Source organism: Myxine glutinosa, chromosome 7 (assembly GCF_964187855.1).
Source record: "Myxine glutinosa chromosome 7, kmMyxGlut1.1, whole genome shotgun sequence".
NCBI classification, from domain to species: Eukaryota; Metazoa; Chordata; class Myxini; order Myxiniformes; family Myxinidae; genus Myxine; species Myxine glutinosa.
In genome coordinates, this window is record NC_136267.1 from 17077954 (window position 1) to 17102469 (window position 24516).

Below are 24516 nucleotides of genomic sequence, written 5' to 3' on the forward strand. Positions count from 1 at the left end.
GGTTGTCGGAATGATCGTGTTAAACATGACATGAGTTTCCGAAGGCAGGTGCACATGGTCCTACCAGACCGTGGGGACGATACGGGCCTCAATATCTCGTTCAAAATAAACTTCGAGGACACAAACTACCAGGTGTACGTATCGTCCGCCACCTTAGTGTTTTCAGTGCGGAGCGTTCGGACATTTAAAACGCTTTAGTCCCAAAGCCTCGTGTGTCAGGTGTGGAAAAAAAAGGTCACACTGATGCGGTGTGTAAGGAGGAGGTTGCCGTTACTCCACAAATTAACATTCCTATTGGGAAGGAGGTTAACGTTACTCCACGATTTAACATTCCTATTGGGAAGGATGTTAACGTGACTACACAAATTAACATTCCCAACGAGGAGGAGGTTGATATGTAAATCCCAATCAATTTTCAAGTCAATCGGATGAAAATTGAGGATTTTAGCAATTTGAAATGGTTGTTGACCTTTGGCCTATGTTGACCTTTTGGCCAATGTTGATCTCAAAAATAGTTGGTAGTTGAATTCCGTTTGCTAAGAAAATCCCATTCAAATTCCAAGTCAATCGGATGAAATTGATGATTCTAGAAATTTGAAAAAAAAATGGTTGACCGTTGGCCTATGCTGATCTCAAAAATAGTTGGTAGTTGAATTCAGTAAGCCGATATGTAAATCCTTTTCAAATTTCAAATCAATCTAATGTAAATTGAGGATTTTACAAATTCAAAAATAAGTGGTTCGCCTTGGCCTATCTTGAGCTTTTGGCCGACGCTGATCTCAAAAATAGTTGGTGGTTGAATTCAGTTAGCTGATGTGCAAATCCTATTCAAATTTCAAGTCAATCGGATGAAAATTGAGGATTTTAGAAATTTGAAAAAAGTGGTTGACCTTTGGCCTATGTTGACCTTTTGGCCTACACTAATCTCAAAAATGGTTGGTGGTTGAATTCAGTTAGCCGATATGTAAATCCCATTCAATTTTCAAGTCAATTGGATGAAAATTGAGGATTTTAGAAATTTGAAATGGTTGTTGACCTTTGGCCTATGTTGACCTTTTTGCCAATGCTGATCTCAAAAATAGTTCGTGGTTGAATTCAGTTCGCTGATATGAAAATCCCATTCAAATTCCAAGTCAATCGGATGAAAATTTAAGATTTTAGAAATTTGAAATTGTTGTTGACCTTTGGCCTATGTTGACCCTTTGGCCCATGGTGATCTCAAAAATAGTTGGTGGTTGAATTCAGTTCGCTGATATGCAAATCCTATTCAAATTTCAAGTCAATCGGATGAAAATTGAGGATTTTAGAAATTTGAAAAAAGGTGGTTGACCTTTGGCCTATGTTGACCTTTTTGCCTACACTAATCTCAAAAATAGTTGGTGGTTGAATTCAGTTAGCCGATATGAAAATCCCATTCAATTTTCAAGTCAATCGGATGAAAATTGAGGATTTTAGAAATTTGAAATGGTTGTTGACCTTTGGCCTATGTTGACCTTTTGGCCTACACTAATCTCAAAAATAGTTCGTGGTTGAATTCAGTTCGCTGATATGAAAATCCCATTCAAATTTCAAGTCAATCGGATGAAAATTTAAGATTTTAGAAATTTGAAAAAAACTGGTTGACCTTTGGCCTATGTTGACATTTTGACCTCAAACATATATAGGAATTTGTCGGACCACGAACTCTGCCGTTTTGTGAAGTTTTATGAAGATCGGTTTAAAATTGTAACCTTTTGGCAAGTATAAGTGAGCGGACAGACAAACACACAAATGAACAAGAGAAAAATGACCACAGTGTGGTCACCAGCTGCGACGTGTAGAATCATGAGGATATCCGTTGCAATATGCGCTACCAAATTCGACCAGTCATTAAATTATAGGCATGCACTAGCGTCTTTTTGTCTTTCAGTTCTGGTCTTGTCCTTTGTTTTGCGACACAACATGCTTCATCAACAGATTACATGTTATGTATGGAGGTGAATGTTATTTCTGTTAATGTTAATTCATTAATGTTATTTATTAATGTTAATTCTGGGTGGCAGAGGGATAATTTGAAATGGGCTTGGTCGGTCGGGGAAGTCCGAGTGTATGCGCATGCGCTATTCAATAATTACACCTAATTTGTGTCAAGTTCTGTGAAACGAGATTGATATGAAAACATTCATGTTGTCTTTGTTGCTAAATTTATTCTGGGTTCTTCAAACAAATCGCGATTTAAGCCCGCGATGTTCTTACCTTTTATCAACACACGTCCGAGTGTATGCGCATGCGCTATTCAAAAAGGCACCCCAACAACAAGAACAACAACGCGGTCCTCTAATAGAGCTGCTCGTCGCAGCTAAAAAAACACTCATAGAGCGACACTTGGCAAAAGAGAACAAAGCAGAATAGCACTCAGAGCATCCTTTTGACCTCACAGATAATTGGTGGTTGAATTCAGTTAGCTGACATGAATATCCAATTCAAATTTCAAGTGAATCGGATGGAAATTTAGGCTTTTAGAAATTTGAAAAAAAGTGGTTGACCTTTGGCCTATGTTGACCTTTTGGCCTACGCTAATCTCAAAAATAGTTGGTGGTTGAATTCAGTAAGCTGATATGTAAATCCTATTCAAATTTCAAGTCAATCGGATGAAAATTGAGGACTTTAGAAATTTGAAAAAAGTGGTTGACCTTTGGCCTATGTTGACCTTTTGACCTTTTGACCACAACAATATATAGGATTTTGTCGGACCACGAACTCTACGATTTGGTGAAGTTTCGTGAAGATCGGTTTAAAATTGTGACCTGCAGGCAAGTATAAGTGAGCGGACAGACAAACACACAAACAAACAAACACACAAACTGGAGTGATCAACATACTTGTAAAAAAAAAACATTTTTTTGCCAAGTAACAAAAGGACAAACAAACGGACTCAAATGCAATAGCCTCTCCTCTGGTGAGGGTAAAAATATTATCTGAAAACAATTAATTTTACAGAGAGTAAATAGACATGAAGCATAATTCCCACAACTTGCATATCAAACAAGTATCCTGTTTTTGCTCGGTTTCAAACTACTATATTTTAACAACTACCTGAACATTCCTTAAAACAAATGTTTTCTCATAAAAATAATCCCATATGGAGAGATTGAAACACCCATGATCTCATAAGTGTATAGAATATAGATGTTTCTACAAACGTGCTTCACGATAACGTTTAACAAGAAAAACAACCATTGTGAATGGGAAGAGAGCGAGAACATTAAGAGTGATTGCTGCAGCAAGAGCAGGTCGGCATCCAGAGAATGGTGATGGGTCGTTGGTTGTCTCCTCCACCGTTGTGGATCCAGAGAATGATGAAGGGTTGTTGGTTGTCTCCTCCACCGTTGTGGATCCAGAGAATGGTGATGGGTCGTTGGTTGTCTCCTCCACCGTTGTGGATCCAGAGAATGATGAAGGGTTGTTGGTTGTCTCCTCCACTGTTGTAGATCCAGAGAATGATGAAGGGTTGTTGGTTGTCTCCTCCACCGTTGGAGATCCAGAGAATGATGAAGGGTCGCTGGTTGTCTCCTCCACCATTGTGGATCCAGAAAATGATGAAGGGTCGTTGGTTGTCTCTTCCACCGTTGTGGATTCATTTTGATTCTTTGTCTTCAATATATCTCTTGTATAATCTGTTCAAAACCATCGTTTATAATCAGAAAACCCATCAGGATAACAGTCATGTTAGATGCAGTAACTCTACCAAAGTTTTTGATTTGATTTGATGCCCCCATCATACTCTCGACAGAGCGTTGGTGTTGCTGGAGCAGTTTTTGTCAAGGATGGTTTTCCATTGCCTATCCAGCATTGTTTGTCTGTGCTTCATCCTTTTAACTGCTGAGCGTTAAGCAATTGAGGAGAATGTACCATTTTTTTTTGGTATTGTATACCATTTTCGGTATGATATGAAGTCTTTGGTATGACTGGGTTAAAACCACCGACCTCACAGACTCAGAGTGGACACTCTTAACCATCAAACCACCGAGACTTGTTCAACAAAGTTTAGACTGCTCTCATTGGTGAATAAATGTTAAGAATAAAACAACATACCTGTTCCATTTCTTTTCCAAATATCAGGATGTCGGGAGACTTCGTCTGTAGAGATGGCAGGGACACTCCATACGTTTAATAGTCTTCAACACAAATCCTCAAAAAAATCTACGAATATACAAACTTCTCAAACTATAAAGTACTTTTATGTTTACGGGGGGAGGAGGGAGGCGTTAGATGTTACCTTAGAATAGTTAGAACTGTATGGAATAGAATGAACCATGTGCAAGTAGGAAGCAAATCTTGATGTAAGGATGTAGGGACCTGTTAGATTAAACATTGTGTTTGAATGTACGCAATATGGAGGGTCATGCTTGTAATGGCATAGAGAGGGTTTAAAGTTAATTACATGTGTGTAAGACCTCATGTAAACATCCATTGGGCATGCCGGGGATATCTCTGTAGAACAGAGTTCACACCAGCCCAAAAGAATGAAGCAGAAGGCCATGGGATTCTGCCAAGCAAGGAGAGAGGGGGCGGAGCTATGATCGTCTGAGGGAAGGGGTGGAGCCCAACACCTGGAGGGGTGGAGGGTTGTCAAGGGAGATAGGGAGGACCTGAGAAGGGTGGGCAGGGATTGCGAGAGTCTGAGTTGAAAGGGGAGAAGCTTGTAACTCTCGGTTCTGTGAGGAGAGAAGAGTGGAAACAGTCTTGTGAGGAACTGCAACAGATTTGGAGGAGAATTGACAGTGCGCTGAGGAGCTCGTGGTTTTGGAGAGGAGAAGTGTGGTGTTCTGAGGAGAATGATCTTGTTAAGAAGGAGGAGAGCTTTAAGGAGGTTATTCTGCCTGCCTGGTTTGGCCCTGGTGCTCCACAATTGCCTGTTGATGGTCCTGTTTGTCTTCATCACTTATTCGTCATCCTGCTTGTCTCCTCGTCACCTCTTCATCGTCCAGCTGTCTCCTCATCACCTTGCCCATCTTTCTGCCCATATCATTATCTGCTCTGTACCCCTCCTTCCATCCCCCGCTGCCACCAGAGATAAGTTGCCCGGTTGTGCCCCTGTGCTTGTGCTTGTGACTGAAAAGAGAGAGGCGGCCTAGTTTTTTATAGGATTTATTTTACCTCATTTTATATATAGTTGTTGTAAAATTCATTTTCTCTGGTTGTGTTTTCGGAATAAATCCGTTTGGTTTTAAAAGCTGCAAGGCCCTCATGATTCTCCTCAGCCTGCGTGCACGAGCATAATAATCGTCATAATTCGGAACGCCTCGGAGATAAGCCTATTTCGGTCTAATCTGTTCAGGGCCGGTGTTAACCGGGCCGTGAACTCGACAGTACCTATCAGTCATCTATGGAGACTTTCACATCCAATAATACTGATTCGACTTTTGGACAGCATAATCACTGAAATACAAAACTGTTTTTTTTTGTAACCTTCACCCACATCCAAAACTTTGTAGCCTTCCACACTCAAACCTTTCCCCGCACCCAAAATATCTCATTTGTAATTCTTCTTCTTCCTCTTCTTATGTCATATAGTCCAACTCAAAATTGGTAGTACTTGGTTTAAACACGAATCTACTGCATTTTATAGTGGGAAGATCCAATGCTGTTCAAAATTTTCACAACTTCAAAGGATTCCATTAAAAGTAGGCAAAACTACATCACTACACATAGTCTTCTTCTTCGTTCGTATGCAGCACATGGCTGCGAGGGCATCTTTGGCTGAAGGCACGGCAGTTGCAATGCCCTCTGCTGGTTAGGCCATGGTGCTGGCCTGCTCTGCGCGGAGAACACTGTCGGATCTTTAACGTCCACCAACGAATCCTGGCAGGTGGAACACCCGATTAACGTCTATCCGAAGGATGGTGCACACATTGATGAATCACCCTGCTTGTTAAAAACACCAGGATGACAGTTTAGAGCATTGTTTGTCTCGATTCTAACCCAGTCTGGACAGCTTAGAGGCGAGTGTGTGTACCTCTAGGGCCTAGGCCATCCCGTACAACACATAGTAATGTTAAGGGAAGCGAGGGGATGCAGGACACATTGATGAATTACCCTGCCTGTTAAACTCCAGGGTGAAACACCGGATGACCATCCCTCTTCCGTATACAGCATAATCTTCATGGTTTGTGGTGTTTCAATTGTCACCATGCAAATTGGCTGGGTGTTCGCACCACTCTCATCAGCCATCACACTTCAGCACTGGTCTCCAATGTCCCCCCCCCCCCCCCCTGATATTGACTCAACCTGAGAATTCTCCCACAGAAACCTGCTCTTTCTCATGCACAGATACATCCCATATCATCTTCAATTATCCTACCCTTCTTCCTGCCCATGGAACATTGAATCCTGTGATGAGGCAGTTGCTCTGAAACAACTTGCCTTCTCTTCCTAAAAGGCAAATCCGAGGGAAGGCAATCTCAGTGCATTCAAAGAAGCCTGCAACAAGTGTGTGTCCTCTCTCAGGAGAGCCAGAAAACAACATCTGTCCAACCTCAAGAATGAACTTTCAAACTTGTCTCTCTCCTCTAAAACCTGGTGGTGCCTTGTTAAGTCTTTCTCTGAGTATGCTCCCCTTCTATCCCTTCAATCTCTTCAAATGGCACCACAGCTGACTCTGCTCGTAAGAAGGCTGAATGCCTCAATTCAGTGTTTGCTTACAAATATTGTGTTTCCAATCCCTCACTATATGTACCCACCCTTCCCAATCATACCCAACTGCTCCTGGACTCTGTCTTTTCCACCATCGCAGATGATCATGCAATCCATCATTGCAGGTGATATAAAATCCTTCCTTTTCTCCAACATACTCATCTCAGATCACCAATTTGGTTTCAGACAAGGTCATTCCACATTGGAGATGCTGCTTCTACTCATTAAAAAATGGATGGAGGAACACAATGTCAGATATGAGATCAGGGCTGTCTCTCTGGCCATACTGTATCTCGTGCTTTTGATAGTCTGGCATCCTGCCTCCTTCTCCAAACACTCTGCCGATGGTATCCAAGGCCAACTGCACACATGGCTTACTGACTTCCTCTACTCTCATAGCCAACGTGGTGCTCTCAATGGAATCCTTTCACCTCCTCTCCCTGTCAAGGCTGGAGTGCCCCCAAAGCAGTGTTCTGGACCCAGTCCCACTCCTAATCTTCATCAATGATCTTTCAGACTCTGGAAAATCATCAATCTATTTGCTGATGACTTCACCCTCTGCTGTGATATCTCTTATATCCAGACAGGGAGACATGTCCTCCAGACAGGGAGACTGCAGCCTCTTCCTTCTCTTCAGACCTTGAAAAAAAAATCACAAACTGGTCAAACACTTGGAATATGTCTTTAAATCCTGATAAATCTCACACTCTCAATCTTTTTCTGAAAGAACCGTCTGGCAAGCCCTCGTATCTACTTTCTTATCCTCTTGAGGAAGTTTGATCATTCAAACTCCTCGGTCTCACTAACAGACATGATCTTTCTTGGGCAAACCACATTTCTAAGTTGGCCTACAAATCCAGCTACCGACAAAGCCTCCTCCATCGTACAAAGTCCTTCCTTGGCACACCTGAACTCCTATGCACCTACAAGGCCTTCATCTGCAACTTGATGGAGCACTGCTCTCCCCTCTGGGCTGGCTCTCCTGCCTCACATCTTCCTCAGCTTGACGCCATGAAAACCTAGGCCTTAAAGATCATTGGAATCTCACGAGCTGAAGCTGAGTCAATGGGCCGATCACTACGCCATCACAGGCAGATCAGTGGTCTTTCTGTCTTACACCGCCTCCTTTCTAGTCTTGCATCCTCTGCTCTTTCCGTGCTTTATTTCACCCACCTCCCTCCTCCCCCGCCAGGTTTCTGCAGGGCACACACGGTCCACCATCAACCCCCTTCTGGTGAAACTACCTAAATCCTGACTCACTGCTCATCTCCTCTCATTCATTCCCCCTTTTCCCCACCTGTGAAACAAACTTCCACATTCTCTTCAATCTTATTCTTCCCTGCAGGTCTTCATGACAGCTGTTCACCACCAACTTAGATCGTCCCCAATCCAAAACCATGATCTTTTCTCCCCTCGATAATCCCTCCACTCACTCCACTCCAATTCCCTCCTCCTTCCAATCTTTTTCCACCAGAGTTTCCTTCTGTATCCAGAATGAAGAACCTTTATGGTGCACCATCAGGGGTACTCTGCGTTGCCTGGTGCTGCTCTTATCCTGTTGGCATTTTGAAGAAGTAAAAACAAAAATTCTATTTTTGTGGGGGCCAAAAACACTTCCCTACACCCACAAAGGAATGGGGTTGGGGATCATTTAAATTACCATACACATAGTTACGAAGGCTTAGGCACTATAGAGCGATTTTTTTAAAATCCCCAAAATCCTACTTTTGTTTTCCCAACTTTTTTTTTTCAAAAATTTAAAAAATTCTTTTTTAACCTAAAAGACTCCCCGGCAGTCACTGCTAAACCACTGAAAGTTTTACGAACATCCGTTCAACCACCTCTGAGAACAATGGCGACACATATGCAGACATCTCTCATAATATAGATGATGATCACCTGCTTCGATGCTAGTAATGATCAGCGAATTAGATCTTACCAGGTTTGAATGCAAGCAAAGAGAGGACCTGCTCTCTCCACTCTCCATCCTCTCCAGGACCAATCAGGCACCAGTATCTCTCAAGTTGATCCCTCGTTACACCAAATGGAGGCAGCAAGCAGTGGGAGCTTTCTGGACAGGAATCCTGTCCAGGTACCAGCGTTCCATGCTTTCTCTCTTTACTCTTTCCCAGACAGGAGGTAAGGATGTCTGCCTGTGTTCCGGCCACTGCGATCACCCGGTCGTGGCCTTCAGTACTTCGAAACATCCACAGCAGTGAGAACTTGTTACTGGGGGGCTTTTGAATCTCACAAGAGAGAAGAGGAGTTCCCCTGAAAGTGTTGGGAACTACAATGAGAAACAAGGAAATTGCAATATTTAGTTCCACCAATAATGGAAATTTTTTTAATTCCATGTTTCTCTTCCCAAAATGCTTTGTAAACAGCATCAAATCCCCAGATGAGAATCCACAAAACCCACCGTGTGGTTTCTTCGGTTCTCTCTCATCCAAAGAGTCACATGACCCGGGAATCTGAAATGAAATAATAAAGAGGGAGTAACGATTCCCAGATGCGGTAAAATGATGGATGATTTCCATGTGATAGTGCTCCTCAATATATTGATATAATCACTGTGATGACTTCTCTTACACAACTACAGAACTAATTCACAGGAAATCTGTTCAAAGATCCTTAAGGATGGGAAATAATTAATAATGTACACCTTCACATCTAATATTAATTCATTCATTCGTACACAACACCTGCAACACCATTTGAGTGAAGGACTATGTGCTCCTTCATTCCCACGTGACATGATACTTCCATCAAACGCCATGGATACTTGCATGAAATATACAGAAACCTATACAGAAATACAGAAACCCAGGAGACTCAATCCCAGAAGACATGGTCCACACACCTTGGCCACCCACAGCACCATGTTGACCTCCACACTACCCAACTACATCTTCACAACCCCGAGTCCCAAATATTGGCACCGGCGACCCCGTAGCCAGTTGATGGCTGTGTCCTACTACTATATCTATTTTTATCCCAGCCTCCAACACTTTGGTCTAACACACCTGGATCAATAACGGTGCCACTGTGCAGTGTCCACCTTGGCCTCATCACAAAATTCACCCTTAAATTTCCATCGAACCCTTGGATTACCAGTGCCAATTTTGTTTCGCAATTCACTATTTTCACCAAAGGGTGCTTCTCCATAAACTTGCTAGCCAAGCATGGCCCCTTAAGCTCGGCTCGTTCTAAATTCCCAATCCAATCCCATGGCTCCCTTCCCAAGCCAAGAGTCCACAAATCACAATGGAACATCTGTGGAAGATCATTCTCACACCATCACGTTCCACAGATGCTCCAATGGTTGTCCGGTGGGCTATAATCTATCCCTGTCCTTGCGGTTCCACCCGCGTCCATAGACCAGCACAGCATGGCAGGTCATCACATCCTGGCTGTCCCAGATTCTCAGAGAGAAGCTGCCAGGCCGCATGCCCAGGCAGTCACCACATCAAGCCCTTATTGGCCCTCCGTGGTGCCACCACCAAAGCACGGCCCACAACACCTCCCCCTAGTGGTCCTCATAATACACCATACCAGGTACCTGTGAGAAACCACCTCGGCCCCCGGAGGTCTTAACCCCCACCAGGGTCTGGTGACCCTGCCGGCCTGAGACACAGCTCGGGCGGTGCCCCGATGGACAAGGGATGCCACACTCCACCAGACCCCTCATGGAGCCCAGGCTGTATCACGACACCCATGGTCGGACCCCACGTCCAAATCTCGCCAGCACAGCCCCCCAGATGGCTGGCATAAACCAATTTTGAAAAGGGCAACTTTTACACGAGGCCGACACCAATGACCTCTCCTGGCCCGAATTCCACAGCCCAGGGACCAATTCCCTCCAAGGCTGCTCGAAATAAATTCCCAATTTAAATTTATTTTTCCTTTTAAAAATGTTGGCCTTGTGTGCCCAACAACTGCAGCTGCAGGTAACAACCCCTTCCTGGGGTTCTTCCGCCCTTCCCTGCAGCTGTTCCAAATGGCGACTAGCTTTTCCGAGGCTCTATCTCCCGACTTTTCCACGTCCGAGTCCAGCTCAGAGCCAAAACACCTCCCCCCAACTGGGTATCCTATTTCGGAGCCTCTGTTACCCAGTTGTTGTTTGTGGTGACTGTCCCCTCGGTCACCTTAATCTCCTCCTGGGGATATGGGAGTATGGGACAGACCGGCACACCTCATCCCTCAGACTCTTTTGGACTTATCAATACCTTCTTTGATGGTATTTTCATTGGTGTCCAGCCGCTGTGTCAAATCATTCACATTATCATCCCCAATCACTTCTGGCCCCAACAGGTCTCTATCTATACATGTCCGTTCCGGTTCCGTTACATGGACCTCCAATATCTTTACCCCCTGTTGCTCCGCACAACCGCCCTGGTGCCGCACAAGTCCCAATTCCTCTCCCTTTTGTTGCATTGTGACATCCACACAAGCCCGACAACCTTCCTTTCTAGTTAAACATTCCCCATTTATATTTGCGTTTCCCCTGTTTACCTCCAGAGACTCCCCATTTACCTCTAAATATACCGTCTTCAAATTTTCCCTCTCCTGTGCCCCAAGTGGACCAGCTTGGGTTGCACACTCTTCCATTCCCAATGCCCATACCTGCTCCTGTACCCTGAATTCATTCTTTATTTCTTCCTTCAATTCATTTGTTTGTTCTCTATGGGCACTCATTCCATCCTATTTTCCCTTCATTCCTCCCTCCATCCATAGCGGTTATCATTCGTTCCTCACGCTCTTTCTGAGCATTCATTTTGTTTTCCAATCCACTCATTTGTCCCTTCATTTCTCCCATCTGTTCTCCATTTTTATGAATATCCCCTTTTATTTCCCTCATTTGTTCACCCATTTCCTTCATTTGTTCACTCATTTCGACACTCATTCCATTCAATCCAATTATTTGTTCAATTAATTATCATTTGTAGCGAGACCTGGTCAGCCATCGCTCCCATTCCTATTGTTGCTGGCTCCCTGATAGGGGAGGAGGGTGGGCTAATGCTCGGGACGGGGGAGGTTTCAATCCTATCCTCATACCCCTCTATCCCCGGCCCGCTTCCATACTCCTCAGGATCCCCCACTCGCTCAGCCATCTGTGGTGAGAAAGCAGTTCTCCCTCGCGCGTATTTTACCTCAGACAAAGGAAATATATATATATATATATATATATATATATATATATATATATATATATAGTCACGTGAAAAAGTAAGTACACCCCATGTAAAGTTTTGACTTTTTAAACATATTTCAACATACAGCTATTTAATCTTCATTTCAACAATATTGATAGATAAAGGTGATATAATATAACAAATGTCATGAAACATTCACATTTTGTTGTCCATTGTATAATTTAAATAAACATAAATGCAAATTTCGCATGTGGAAAAAGTAAATTCACCCCTACATTTATCACTACTTCAAATACCTAAAATTAGAATCAGGTGCACCAGCTCAGGTGCAAATGATTAGAACATCGTTAGAGAGGATCTTGGAGGAACCTGTCTTATTTAAACCTCAGACATTTAGTTTGGTTTGCTCTTTGTTGTTGAAGTGTGCAGCGTCACCATGCCAAGATCAAAAGAGCTCTCTGAGGCCTTCAGAAAGAAGGTTATAGATGCCTACGAGTCTGGGAAGGGATTTAAAAAGATCTCCAAACAATTTGAAATCAATCATTCGACTGTCCGGAAGATCATCTCCAAGAGGAGAAGATTCCAAACAACTGCCAACTTGTTCAGGCCAGGCCGCCCCAGCAAGTTCAGCCCGAGAGCAGACCGCAAGATGCTGAAAGAAGTCTCCAAGAACCCCAGAATGTCATCACAGGACCGACAGGTAGCTCTTGCCACTGTTGATGTCAAAGTGCACGAGTCTACCATTAGAAAGAGGCTGCACAAATTTGATCTACATGGGAGGTGTGCCAGGAGGAAACCTTTGCTGTCCAGAAAGAACATCAGGGCAAGAGTGAAGTTTGCCAATGAACACCGGGGCAAAGACCAGCACTTCTGGAGAAATGTGCTCTGGACAGATGAGTCAAATGTAGAGCTATTTGGCCACAGTACCAGAAGACATGTTTGGCGAAAATCAAAGACAGCATTTGACCACAAGAACCTGATACCAACTGTAAAGCATGGTGGTAATATTATGGTTTAGGGCAGCTTTGCTGCATCAGGGCCTGGGCAGCTCACCCTCATAGAATCCACTATGAATTCTTCATTGTACCAGAGGGTGCTTGAGGATAATGTGAGGCCATCTGTCGGAAAGTTGAAGCTCAACCGAAGGTGGACTTTGCAACATGACAATGACCCTAAACATACCAGTAAATCCACCAAGGAATGGCTGAAAAGAAAGAAATGGAGGGTTCTGGAATGGCCAAGTCAAAGCCCGGATCTAAATCCCAGCGAGATGTTGTGGGGGGATTTGAAACGAGCTGTGCATGCAAGAAACCCCTCAAACATCGCACAGCTGAAAGAATTCTGCATGGAGGAGTGGGCAAAAAATTTCTCTCAGTCGATGTCAGAGACTGATGGACAGTTATAAGAAACGCCTACTTGAGGTTGTTTCTGCCAAAGGGGGCAATACCACCTATTAGAGCCAAGGGTGTACTTACTTTTTCCACATGCGAAATTTGCATTTCTGTTTATTTAAATTATTAAATGGACTACAGAAAGTAAATGTTTCATGATATTTGTTATATTATATCACCTTTATCTATCAATATTGTTGAAATGAAGATCAAATAGCTGTATGTTGAAATATGTTGAAAAAGTCAAAACTTTACATGGGGTGTACTTACTTTTTCACGTGACTGTATATATATATATATATATATATATATATATGTATATATATATATATATATATATTGTCCTTTCATCAGCGATTAAGACCGCTGGGTGATGGATAACCGAGACAGTTTTACTCCCGAGGCGGATGCCCGAAAAATGGTTGTATTTCCGCCGCGCGGAATGAAGGAAGGCGAAGCGTTTACTTGAACAGACCACATGGGTTTATTCCGAAACCACAAACAAAGAAGCACGACCATAAAATTCAACATCTATGATTTATTAAAAATAAATCAAGGAATAAAAATGAAAGGTGAGGTAAAGTAAAATTCTCTACTGTGAGACGTCTCCACTCAGTCCAACGCTTACTGCGCTTGAGTGCCCAATATGGCGCCGGCCGACGACGTGAGCGCACCGATCCATGAAGCAGCAGCCAAGACGTCCTCTCTCGATTCCTGGCCAGCAAGCACAACGTGGCCCACAGTTACCCCGAAGGGCACCACAGCCACCAAAACCTCCTCACTCCGATTTCTCAAAAGCTCCAAAAGCTCCACAAGCTTCTCTCCGAAAGCACACAATCCGCCAAGCAAAGATGTGCCCATCTTACTCAAGGAGAAACCAGCGAGAGAGCGCGACTTTTCCTCCTCCTCTCTAGAAGCTTCTCCATGATGCCACACCGACCAATGGCAAAACTAGTTTCCAAATCACGCCATGGTCCTCTCGGCCAATCATGAACTTCGGGGAGTGGCCTCACGGCCTTCTTGACCGCACACTGATTCTCCGCCTCTACTAGGCGGGGCCTGCCTATGAGGTCCATTAAGGCGGGCTTAGTATCCGGGAACCTGCCTGGCTTGCAGTGGATGGTTGTTGTGGTTTAATGTACATTTTCATGGCCGGCCTTTTCAGCAAAATGTAACAGGGAAATCACAGGGAATATCACATACTGGGGAAAACTAACCTTAATCCCGAACTACAGTCATGTCTAAAAATATTGGCACACTTGCATTTTTTTTTTAACCTTAAAAATTGTTGAAAACCTAAAAAAAAAAACAGAAAATTGTTGAAATTAAAAACCCTTTGGTATCCACATATGTATTTCTTTGGTTTGCAGTCGCCAACACAATGAAAGGGGGTTCTATGGTAGGAGACCCAGGAGGACCCCACTGCTGAGAGAGAGAGATGTAAGAAAGTCCGACTGGAGTTTGCCAAAACACACATGAACAAGCCACAATCCTTCTGGGAGATGTCCTGTGGACAGATGAGACCAAATTAGAGCTTTTTGGTAAAACACATCATCTCTGTTTACAGAAAACAAAATGAAGCCTTCAAAGAAAAGAACACCTTCCCTACAGTCAAACATGGAGGAGGTTCAGTGATGTTTTGGGGTTGCTGTGCTGCCCCTGGCACTGGGTGCCTTGAATGTGTGCATGGCATCATGAAATCAGGAGACTACCAAGGAGATTTGGAGCGCAATGTTCAACCCAGTATCAGAAAGATGGGTCTCCGTCGAATGTCATGGGTCTTGCAGCAGGACAATGACCTCAAACACACTTCAAAAAGCACCCAGGAATGGTTCAAGACAAAACGCTGGACTGTTCTGAAGTGGCCAGCAATGAGTCCAGATCTAAATCCGATTGAACACATGTGGGGAGATCTGAAAACAGCAGTTGGGAGAAGGCACCCTTCAAATCTGGGAGAACTGGAGCAGTTTGCACAAGATGAGTGGGCCAAACTGCCAGTAGAGAGGTGTAGGAAGCTCATTCCTAGCTATAGGAAGTGCTTCACTGCAGTTATTTTGTCCAAAGGCTGTGCTACCAAATATTAGGTCTTGGGTATCAATATCAATCAATCAGTCAATCACAATGCTTTATTGAAAACATGTCTGGCAGCCAATGGATGAATTACACATGCATACACATTCATAATTTGCGATCAAAGATTGCTTACAAGATAAAATATATTAAAATAAAAATGAAAATAGTGAATTAACATAAAAATGTAAAATTAAAAAACAAACATGGCTTGTTTCAATCATAAGAAAAAAAAAAGAAAAAAAAGAAGAGAATTGTGACTAAGTATTACAAACTATTGTTGCGGATCCCGGGTCGGTCGACATACTAAGGGGGGTTTATGACCCCGTTCCCCGTCAAACTCCGGATCCACAGGACACCGGCCGTGACTAAACTTGTGGTCGATGGGTTGCTAAGCAACTCCAATCGCCAATCTTCCAGCCACGCGCCGAAGAGTTTGCTTGTCAATGAATCCCAAATACCTTCGACACATGCGGCCAAATAAATCGGGGATTGAACCCTCGCTTCCACACACCTTATGGCATGCTGAGCAGATTGCATGGTGTGGGAAGCGGTGTTACCTTGCGTGATTGATTGGCCTGATTCAAGCCAAATTTGGTTTCGGATGATGCTAGGCCAATGGAGAAAAGGACGATACGAGCAGGTTTGAAAGGAGCAAAATGTACAGCCTTTTATTTATAAGGCAAAGAGAAGGAGACGGAGGTCTTATCAATCAATCCTAACCTACCTAATCTTATCAATCCTTACCTACCTAATCCCAACAGGCGCCTTCACACACACACAGGGATTGACACACAGGTTAATTATTGTACCGGGAAACGTGCAGATGATGTGGTCTGGCAGTTCCCGCTCGAAGCTTGCAGGAGCTCCACAGGACGAACCGCCGCTTTGAAGTCCACAAGTATGACGAACTTTATCACAGGAAAGATGACCCAGCACGTCGGACAGCCAGCTCCGAGATGAATCGTGGGAGAGATTAACACTTGCAGGTCGGCCGAATCAGAGAGAGAGGAAGAAGATCATGAGAGAAGATCCGAATTGCGATGGGCATGGGTTTATATTGGAACCGAAAGGCTTACCAGAATGTTCCACACGCTCCCATTGGCCGAGGCAATGATGGTAGATTGCCGGCGCAGTTTTCTGGGGAAAAGTCCAGACCTGATTGGTTGTTCATGTGTCACGATCTCTCATTGGCTGCTTGCTGGTGACTTGGGCGGTCCTTTAGCCACGCCTACCTGCACATCATTTGAATTCCTGCCTAACTCAACGCATATTGGTGTGGATTACTAAACATCTGGAGGGGAGCTAATCTTTACATTTAATAAGAAATAACTAACTACTGCAGGCTACATGTTGTCATGCAACTAACTATAGGGGGTTTGCCTTTATGGCAAAACTGCAACACTTAAGAATTCCAATAAAAAATGGCAATGCACTTGTTTGAAATATTTTTGTTCTGCATTTGTACTGTGCGTACCTTCGTGTTTTCCTGAGATTAAAAGGTACATCTCTCATAGCAGGTAACCACTTTGTACGCAAATGATTGGTTTCAATAGCAAGTGCAAAATCTTTACACAACTTGTATCGTCGTTCCTCCAGGGTTTGTAATTTACATGTTTCCAAAGCAATATGGTAATATGTGTAATGTTGTCCTAACATTATTTTTCAGGCTCTTTTTTGAACCCGTTTTAAATAGTTCACCTGTGCTTTAGTTAAGGCTGCATTGAAAAGAGGTACACAATACTCAAACAGTGATCTTAAGCAGCCAATATAAATTGTCACAAGGTCACAGATAGGTTAGTTATACGATTTAAGATTTCGTAAAATGTACAACTTTCTATTACATTTTTAAAGCATTTCTTTTATGAGCATCCCATTTCAAGTTTTCCTGTATTGTCACACCAAGCACCTTGATTGATTGCACACTTGGTAACTGAGTGTTATTTATAAAGAGTGTTTGGTGTTGCACTGGCTGCTTTGTGAAGGAAACTGTCATCATATAACATTTTCACACATTCAAAAATTTTGTCAATGCCATTTCTTTTTATTTTCTGATTTTAATGGCTATATTAAGTTCTGAATCAAAAACAAAGGTTCTGTAATATTAACAGTGAAATAAAGAATTGTGGAGACCAAATACTTTTGTCAATTTCAACCAATTTTTAGAGAAAATTGTGAGTTATTTGAAAAAAGTGCAGGGGTGCCAATATTTTTGGCCACGACTGTAATTATCACTGCTTCACCCCTCATGTGAAGACACCTAAACAATCTTAAGCTACAGACTCTACCTAATTAGATAGATATTTCAACCACGCGTCCGGTCCATGCTATAATTATACAATACTAACTTTACGATGGGATTCTTTCCTCTACCTCCATAAACGTAACAATATGTATATATATATATATATATATATATATATATATATATATATATATATATATATATATATATATATATATATATTGTTGCGGATATGGGATTTGCATCCATCCATATCCGCTTGTAAATATTCCCCTATTTCCTCAATACTTCCCAACTATCCCCAATCCCCCATTCCCTAGTCCCATTTTCTGTAAACAACACTCTGTAGACCCGACCTCCCCCTATTTCCCCCATTAAATGTCGCACCCAGGTTCACCGCATCTCATGTAAGACAACTATAGGACATCTTGCTAGTTATTCTTAGTCTATGTCAGTTAAGGACTCGTTTCCATTAATTCTGACTCTTCGTTGCACCAGAATGTGATTGTATGGCACCGTTAGGAAGTTTAGGACCTCCCAATACCTCCCCGCAGCTCTTCCTCACGGTTCAACAACAACAACAACAACAACAACGGCGGCGGTGCGGGGAGTGCGCGTCCTCACTCCGGCTTGGTTGGTAGGGGGTGTTGAGAGGACACCAGGCCTTTCCAACGAGCCGCCATCGAACATGTGCTCGACGGGGTTACCACGTAGGGGCTCGCTGTCAGCTCCTCGTCAAGGGCGGAGCCCAGTAACCCCCGCACCCAATAGAAGCGGCGGACCGGTCCCATCTGGGGCGGAGCCAACCAGCCGAGGGCGTGTGACTCCCCGCTGAGCATGCGCAGGAAGAGGGAGGTGACGTCAGATGCGCGCTGAGCTTGGAGAAGCAAGACGTACCCTCCGAGCACTGTGAGGCCTCCCTGCATCTTTTGGACCGTGCTTGATCCTGCCCCCGAGCCAAGGTGCACCTTGTGCTATCGAACTACCTGTCCTTCCCTGCCATCAATCCCTGTGTAAGTCAGTCTTGTTCCGTTTGTCTGTGGTCTGTCGGGGATAAGATAAGACTGTAACTAAGTGCCCATCTCTTCTGTGTCTTTTACCTCACTCTACCTTGTAATCTACCCCTTTTCTCCACCACTAATTATATCCTCCTCCGGAGGTCTTGAGAACTGTACCCCTTGCGTCATTTCATTTATCCCAGTCGTGTGTCCTTTCCAATCATTGATTTAGCGTAGCGCGATTTGGCCAACGTCTGGGCGAATCGGGTGAGTTGGGGAAGAATCGGGGGAACTGTACGAACACGGCGGCCATTCCGCTCGGTCAAGCAACATCTTTAGCCGTGTCCGTAACAATTGGTGTCAGGAAGTGAGATTGGACCCGAAGCGCGCTTCATGCGCTCGAAATTATTAACTGTGAAATTTGTTTTGTTTTAAAATAAAAACCCGAATTTTGAAAGTCGCGCTATGGCAGATCAAGACGGCTGGGTTCCGGTAGAGGAGAGTGAGGCAGGGTCGATCCAGGACCAAATTGAGGGACAAGAGGAGAGCGAAGCAGTGAGGGCGGCAGGTTCGCAAAATGGCGTCCTCGCGCACGAGGTTACGGGCGCGCAAAATGGCGCCTCGCAGATGGCTACGGCGACCGCGCCCGCGACCGTAGCAGCGCCGCTGGTGGATTTGAACCTTTTTTTAATACAAATGAAGGCCCTTATGGCCCAGAATAGCGAACGGTTAGAACAAAGGATGGGGTCCAATAACGAGAAATTGAGGGAGGACATGGGGTCCAATAGCGAGAAATTGAGGGAGGACATGGGGGCCAATAGCCAACGGTTAGAACAAAGGATGGGGGCCCAGATCGGAGGGTTAGGGAGTAGAATAGAGGGATTAGACAATAGATTAGGGGAAATACAGGAGGGGTTAACGGGGGTGGAAAATAGAATGGCTGCCCAGGAGAATCAGATAGAGGGAGTGAAAAAGGGGTTAGAGGGGTTAGAAAACAGTATGGAAGGCAAATTGAGGGACATGAGGGACCAAGCGGAAAGGGAAGTTAAAAAAAAATGGGGCAGCAGATAGAGGGGGTCAGAATGGGGGTAGAAACTAAATTGGATGCTCACAGGGAGGAAATGGAGCAGATGAGGGTGGCATCTGGGAAGGAGATGCAAGTGATGGGAGAGGAGATCAGAAGAGGTGTGAGTGAGGAGGTCGGAGGAGTGCGCGAGGAGGTGAGGCACTGTAAGGAGCGCATGGAGAAGGAGGTGAGAAAGGGGACTGTAAAATTGCAAGGTGGTATAGAGGAGTTGACGCTGGGAGTAGAACAACTGACAGTGGGACAAAAGGAGTTGGGGGACCAGGTAAAGAAGAACACAGCGGTAATAGAGGGTTTAAAATCGACACAGAAGGAGATGAAAAAGGACGTAGGGGTAATTAAAAAAGAGTGTCAGACGGTACATGAGGACCTGACGAGGAAAATGAACAAGGTGGTAGAGGTGATGGAGGTTAAAGAGCGGGAGGTGCGGGAGCACATAGAAAAAATAAGGTGGAGTTAGAGGAAGAACTTAAGGGGGCGCACAAGGAGATGAAGGAGGTGAAGCAGAAATTAGAAGAAGTGGAAGAAGGGGTGAGCGAAATTAAGAAGCGACGGAGAGAGGATAAGAAAGAGATAAAGGAGGAAGTAAAAGAATTGGTCCAAAGTCTGTGTTCGGATCGTGATGATGTGCTTATTAACCGGATGAGGGATTCGCAGGTGATGGAGGAGAAGCGAAGAGAAAGAGGACCTGGTGTAAGTGGTGACCAATATGGTCGTGCGTATGATGCGCCAGGTGATTTAATAAGCTTGGGGGTCGAGATGGACCCGGGTGTTCGTGAGAGGCCGTTGGTGAAGTGTGCGACAGGTCTGGTGTGCGAAAAAGGAGGTGTGCGAGAAAGTCCGACTCTGGGGTGTGTGAGGAAAAAGTGCGTGCCAAGGAGTGAGGATGCTGTCGAGAGCGAGTCGGTCGTAGCGCGTGTGCGAGGGAGCACATGGAAGCGCGTAGTGAGGAGTGTTACGGAGGGTGTAAAGGGAGAATGCACGCCTATGGTGAGTGTTACAGAGGATGTAACGGGAGAGGGTGCGCGAGAAAGATGTGTGACGGACAGGTGCATGAGGAAAGAGTGCGCTGTCGAGAGTAAGGGTGAGTGCGCGACCGAGAGTGGAGGTGAGAGTAGTAAGAGTGACACGGAGCATGAGTTGGTTGTGGCAGGTGAGAGAGGATGTACACCTGGAATGGAAGGAAGCACACCTGGAATGGTAGAGCGTGTGTGGGAATGCACGCTGGAATTGGTCGTGAGGCACGTGGTTGGGTGTGCGAGTGAGAGCACACCTGTGATTGTCACAGAGGAGGTGACCGAGGAAGGGGCGCGAAGAGGTGTGTTGGTGAGGTGTGCGAGCGACGAATGTGTGCCAAGGTGTTCGGTGGTCAGGTGTGTGACCAAGTCTGTGAGTGGAATGAGTGTACCTGGGTGTGTAAGAGAAGGTGCAATGACCAAGAGCAGGGAAACGGCTGGATGTATGAGCAAGAAAGGGGTAGCGTATGCATGTAAGCATGCAGGTGAGGCATCGACGGTAACCGGGTTAGCGGTTAGAGCGACTTATAGCCGAATCGGGCCCTCGGTGCGTGCCGGGCTTCGCGTGCCGCGAGAACCAGCGGGGATCCGAGCCACGGCGGGTTCGAAAGGACCGCCGTACGCGATCCACGCTGGGCCTCGCTTTGAACGGCCACGTCCGTGCTCCACTAGGCGGAGCGGGCAGCCCGATAGGAAGGGTCGTCATGGCGACCACTTTTTGTTGAGGCATTCCGGCAGGTCGAGATCGGGCCATGGGATGGCTCCGTGCCGAGATGGTGCGTGGGACCTCGGCCCGGGTAAACCTCCTTCCCTGCACCGAATGCGGGACGTATCCAGCCGCTGGCACCAAACAGCCCGCATTCATGGCTTGGCTGTACGAAGCCGAGCTTTAGAAGTGAATTGGCGCACCGAGAGGCATTAGTAAGTAGACTGTAATGACGAGGATAGTGTTTTGGCCCCAAAATTAGAAAAACAAAATTTGATGATTGGCAAAGGATTGGCAGTAATGATTGGCAGATGATGGGTAGTGATTGGCAAATTTTTGATTTGTTGAAATTTGATGGGCAAAATTGGTAGTGGGAGATGCCCGATGTGGTGGGATGGCAACTCTGTCATCCCTCACAAACTTTGGGGCAAAGGAGCACTAGCTTATGGGGTGTATGGCAGTGAAAACTAGCCCGGGTGGGTTAGGATATTGTGTGTAGGGATCTAGCGAAGATGACATTAGGTAACGATAAGATTAGTTAGTGACAAGGATACCTGTAGAGGGGACGCAGGTAGATTAGAGTGGATGATAATGACGAGGGAGCACAATAGTTTAAAGGGACGACTGGGAAGCGCAAGTTTCAGAGGGGAGTAGTTAGATGAGATGATGCTGTGTGAGAACTGGACAGGTGTGTGGAGCAGTGTATGAGTAGTGAGTGTTGTGGATCAGCGCGAATGCGCTTGGGGGAGAGAAGGGTGCAGGCGGCACCAAGTATGAGAGCACAGGTGTGCAAGTGCAGGTGTGTGGAATATATGGAGCAGAGAATGAGTGGTGTGGAGAGAGTTGGAGTAAGTGGTACGGAGTGGTGTGCATGGTGCGAAGGTGTGGATGGGGGAAGTGGACCCCTTTTCACGAGTACCCGGGGAGGGTAGTTTAAAGAATAGTTAGAAGGTATAGGTAAATTGTGGATGGATATTGGCATTTGTGGTGCGGATGCAGAATGGTATTGTGGATGGGTGCATTGGTGTGGTGAAATTGGCTGGTCGTGTGGCCTGTTAGTATGAGTGTGAATGGTTGGGCACTCCGCCACTGTTAGATGTCGGCCAGGTGAGGCCGCAGGTGGGCTCTGGGAGCCGTTAGTGTCAGTGGGTGCCTGAGGATCCCGGGTGTGGATCGGGCAGCCCGTGCCAGAGAGGGCACTGAGGGGGTGAGAGTGCGAGAGGGCCTTCCCCAGTTAGTTAGGTTAGGGTGAGGAGCAGGTGAGCTCGGTAGGCAACAACAGTGGTGGAGGTGTGCAGGTGGGCGGACCAGCTGGGAGCGTCACACGACCCAGCCACCGAAATTGTGTGGGGGCACCGAGTGTTGAATCGGGGGAGTGAGACCCCAACTTGAGAAGCACCACAGTTTGGTCAATGGGAATTGGTTTTTAGAACCCATAGTGTAAGTTGGCCAATGGATTGGCAGGGAAAGACCCTGGGTAATGTAAAGTTGTTAAAGTCATTTAGGAAATAGTTAGGATTGATGAACCTGTCGCACCATACGCAGCCACTTACCTGAGGTGGTGATGATGACTCCACACCTGTGTTCCTTTGTTCTGTGTTGCAGGAAAGGAGAATTGCTGTGTGGATTTGTGAGACGCATCACGACGTGGATGAGACATTGGGGTGATTCCATCTCTCCCTCCTTAGGAGGGACTGATGATGAATTGGTGATGGCAAATTTTGATGTTGAGTTGGAGATGGCAAATTTTGATGAGAGTTGGAAATGGCAAATTTGATTGGTTAGGAGGGAGAGAAGACGAATTTGGTTTATGGGAGGAATGGGGAAGACAGTAGGGACGTTTGTTGATGTGTAAAGTAGATGTTTATGGGTAGTGTTGTGTTTTGTGGATACCGTAAGGGGTAAGGGAGGGGCAATGTAGGTTACCTGGTGGGGGGGGGGGGCGTACGGTAGGAACGTACCTGTCTCACCTGGTTCCCATGTGCCCCCAGTGTGCATTACCTTGTATTGCGTGCACTTTTGCGCCCTTACCACCTTACTCACTTGTCTTCTTTTGTCTCCCACCTCCGAGGATCTGGCTTTGGGGCAGAGAGAGAGGAGAGAGAGGTGCTGGCTCCGCAGTTGTGGGCCTGTACTTCCGCTGCTTGCTGCCTGGATCGATACACCATATGGACCGCAATTTTTGTGGCCGCCCACCATGGACCGCAGTTCTTTTGCGGGCAAGCACCACCCGTGGATGGACCTCTGGGTCAACGTGGCACCTATGCCATACAGGTGAACCACTTATAGTTGGCCCCCCTGACGGCCACAATTTAGAAATGGACGCGGTTGGCGCCTTTCTTTATTTCTAAAGAAGCCAGAAGGCCAAGTGCACTCCAAGAAGGCAAGACCAGCGGCAGAACATCGGCCGGCTGCGACACCACCGGTGACCATGGACACTTAATTGTGCATTGTTACTGAACACTTTATTGGTGCACCGGATGGTGCTGACTGTGCGTATGGGGTGGTGCTTTTGGTGCTTGGACGGGGTGCTCTGCACATTATTAAAGGCCGTAGGGCCACAGGGCACTCGTGGGTTGGTGTATCGATGCTGGCATGCGTGCTCTCTCTCTATGCATAACATCTGCATGTGTTCCTCAAAGAACAGGTCCTGGATCGTAGTGTAAATATCAGTGTAGTCTTGTGTAAATGATGCTCCCTACCGGCTGTATGTTTAGTTTGAGGATGCTTTCCGCGATTCGGTTATCCTGTGGGTGTGGTTCTGTTAGGAGAAGGGTGCAACGTCGCAGGGGGACATATTTACTCATTTGTGAACATCTGTAAAACTGTCGCACTCAGGGTTGAGTTAATAGTAGAGGGAACTACATCTGAGTGCCACACTAACGTACGTAAAAATTTATCGGGTCGGGACGCCCCGAGGTAGAGAAGGGTGCAATGTTGCGGATATGGGATTTGCATCCATCCATATCCGCTTGTAAATATTCCCCTATTTCCTCAATACTTCCCAACTATCCCCAATCCCCCATTCCCTAGTCCCATTTTCTGTAAACAACACTCTGTAGAACCGACCTCCCCCTATTTCCCCCATTAAATGTCGCACCCAGGTTCACCGCATCTCATGTAAGACAACTATAGGACATCTTGCTAGTTATTCTTAGTCTATGTCAGTTAAGGACTC

General features: G+C 45.4%; 1 protein-coding gene across 2 annotated transcripts in view; it reads right to left on the reverse strand.

Annotated features, from left to right (window-relative positions):
• Positions 1-2164: 2164 nt before the first annotated feature.
• Positions 2165-24516, reverse strand: part of LOC137431016 (uncharacterized) — a 76566-nt gene continuing 54214 nt past the window's right edge. The window contains exons 4-8 of one of the 2 annotated variants that reach the window (XM_078781319.1): positions 9095-9146; positions 8615-8962; positions 4075-4119; positions 3559-3656; positions 2165-3461 (exon numbers count right to left, since the gene is read on the reverse strand). In XM_078781319.1, coding sequence (XP_078637445.1) covers positions 3087-3461; positions 3559-3656; positions 4075-4119; positions 8615-8962; positions 9095-9146 — 918 coding nt within the window. In that variant the 3' untranslated portion in view covers positions 2165-3086. Of the gene's footprint in view, positions 3657-4074; positions 4120-8614; positions 8963-9094; positions 9147-24516 lie in introns of both variants that reach the window. The other variant, XM_068121871.2, reaches the window with a different exon arrangement.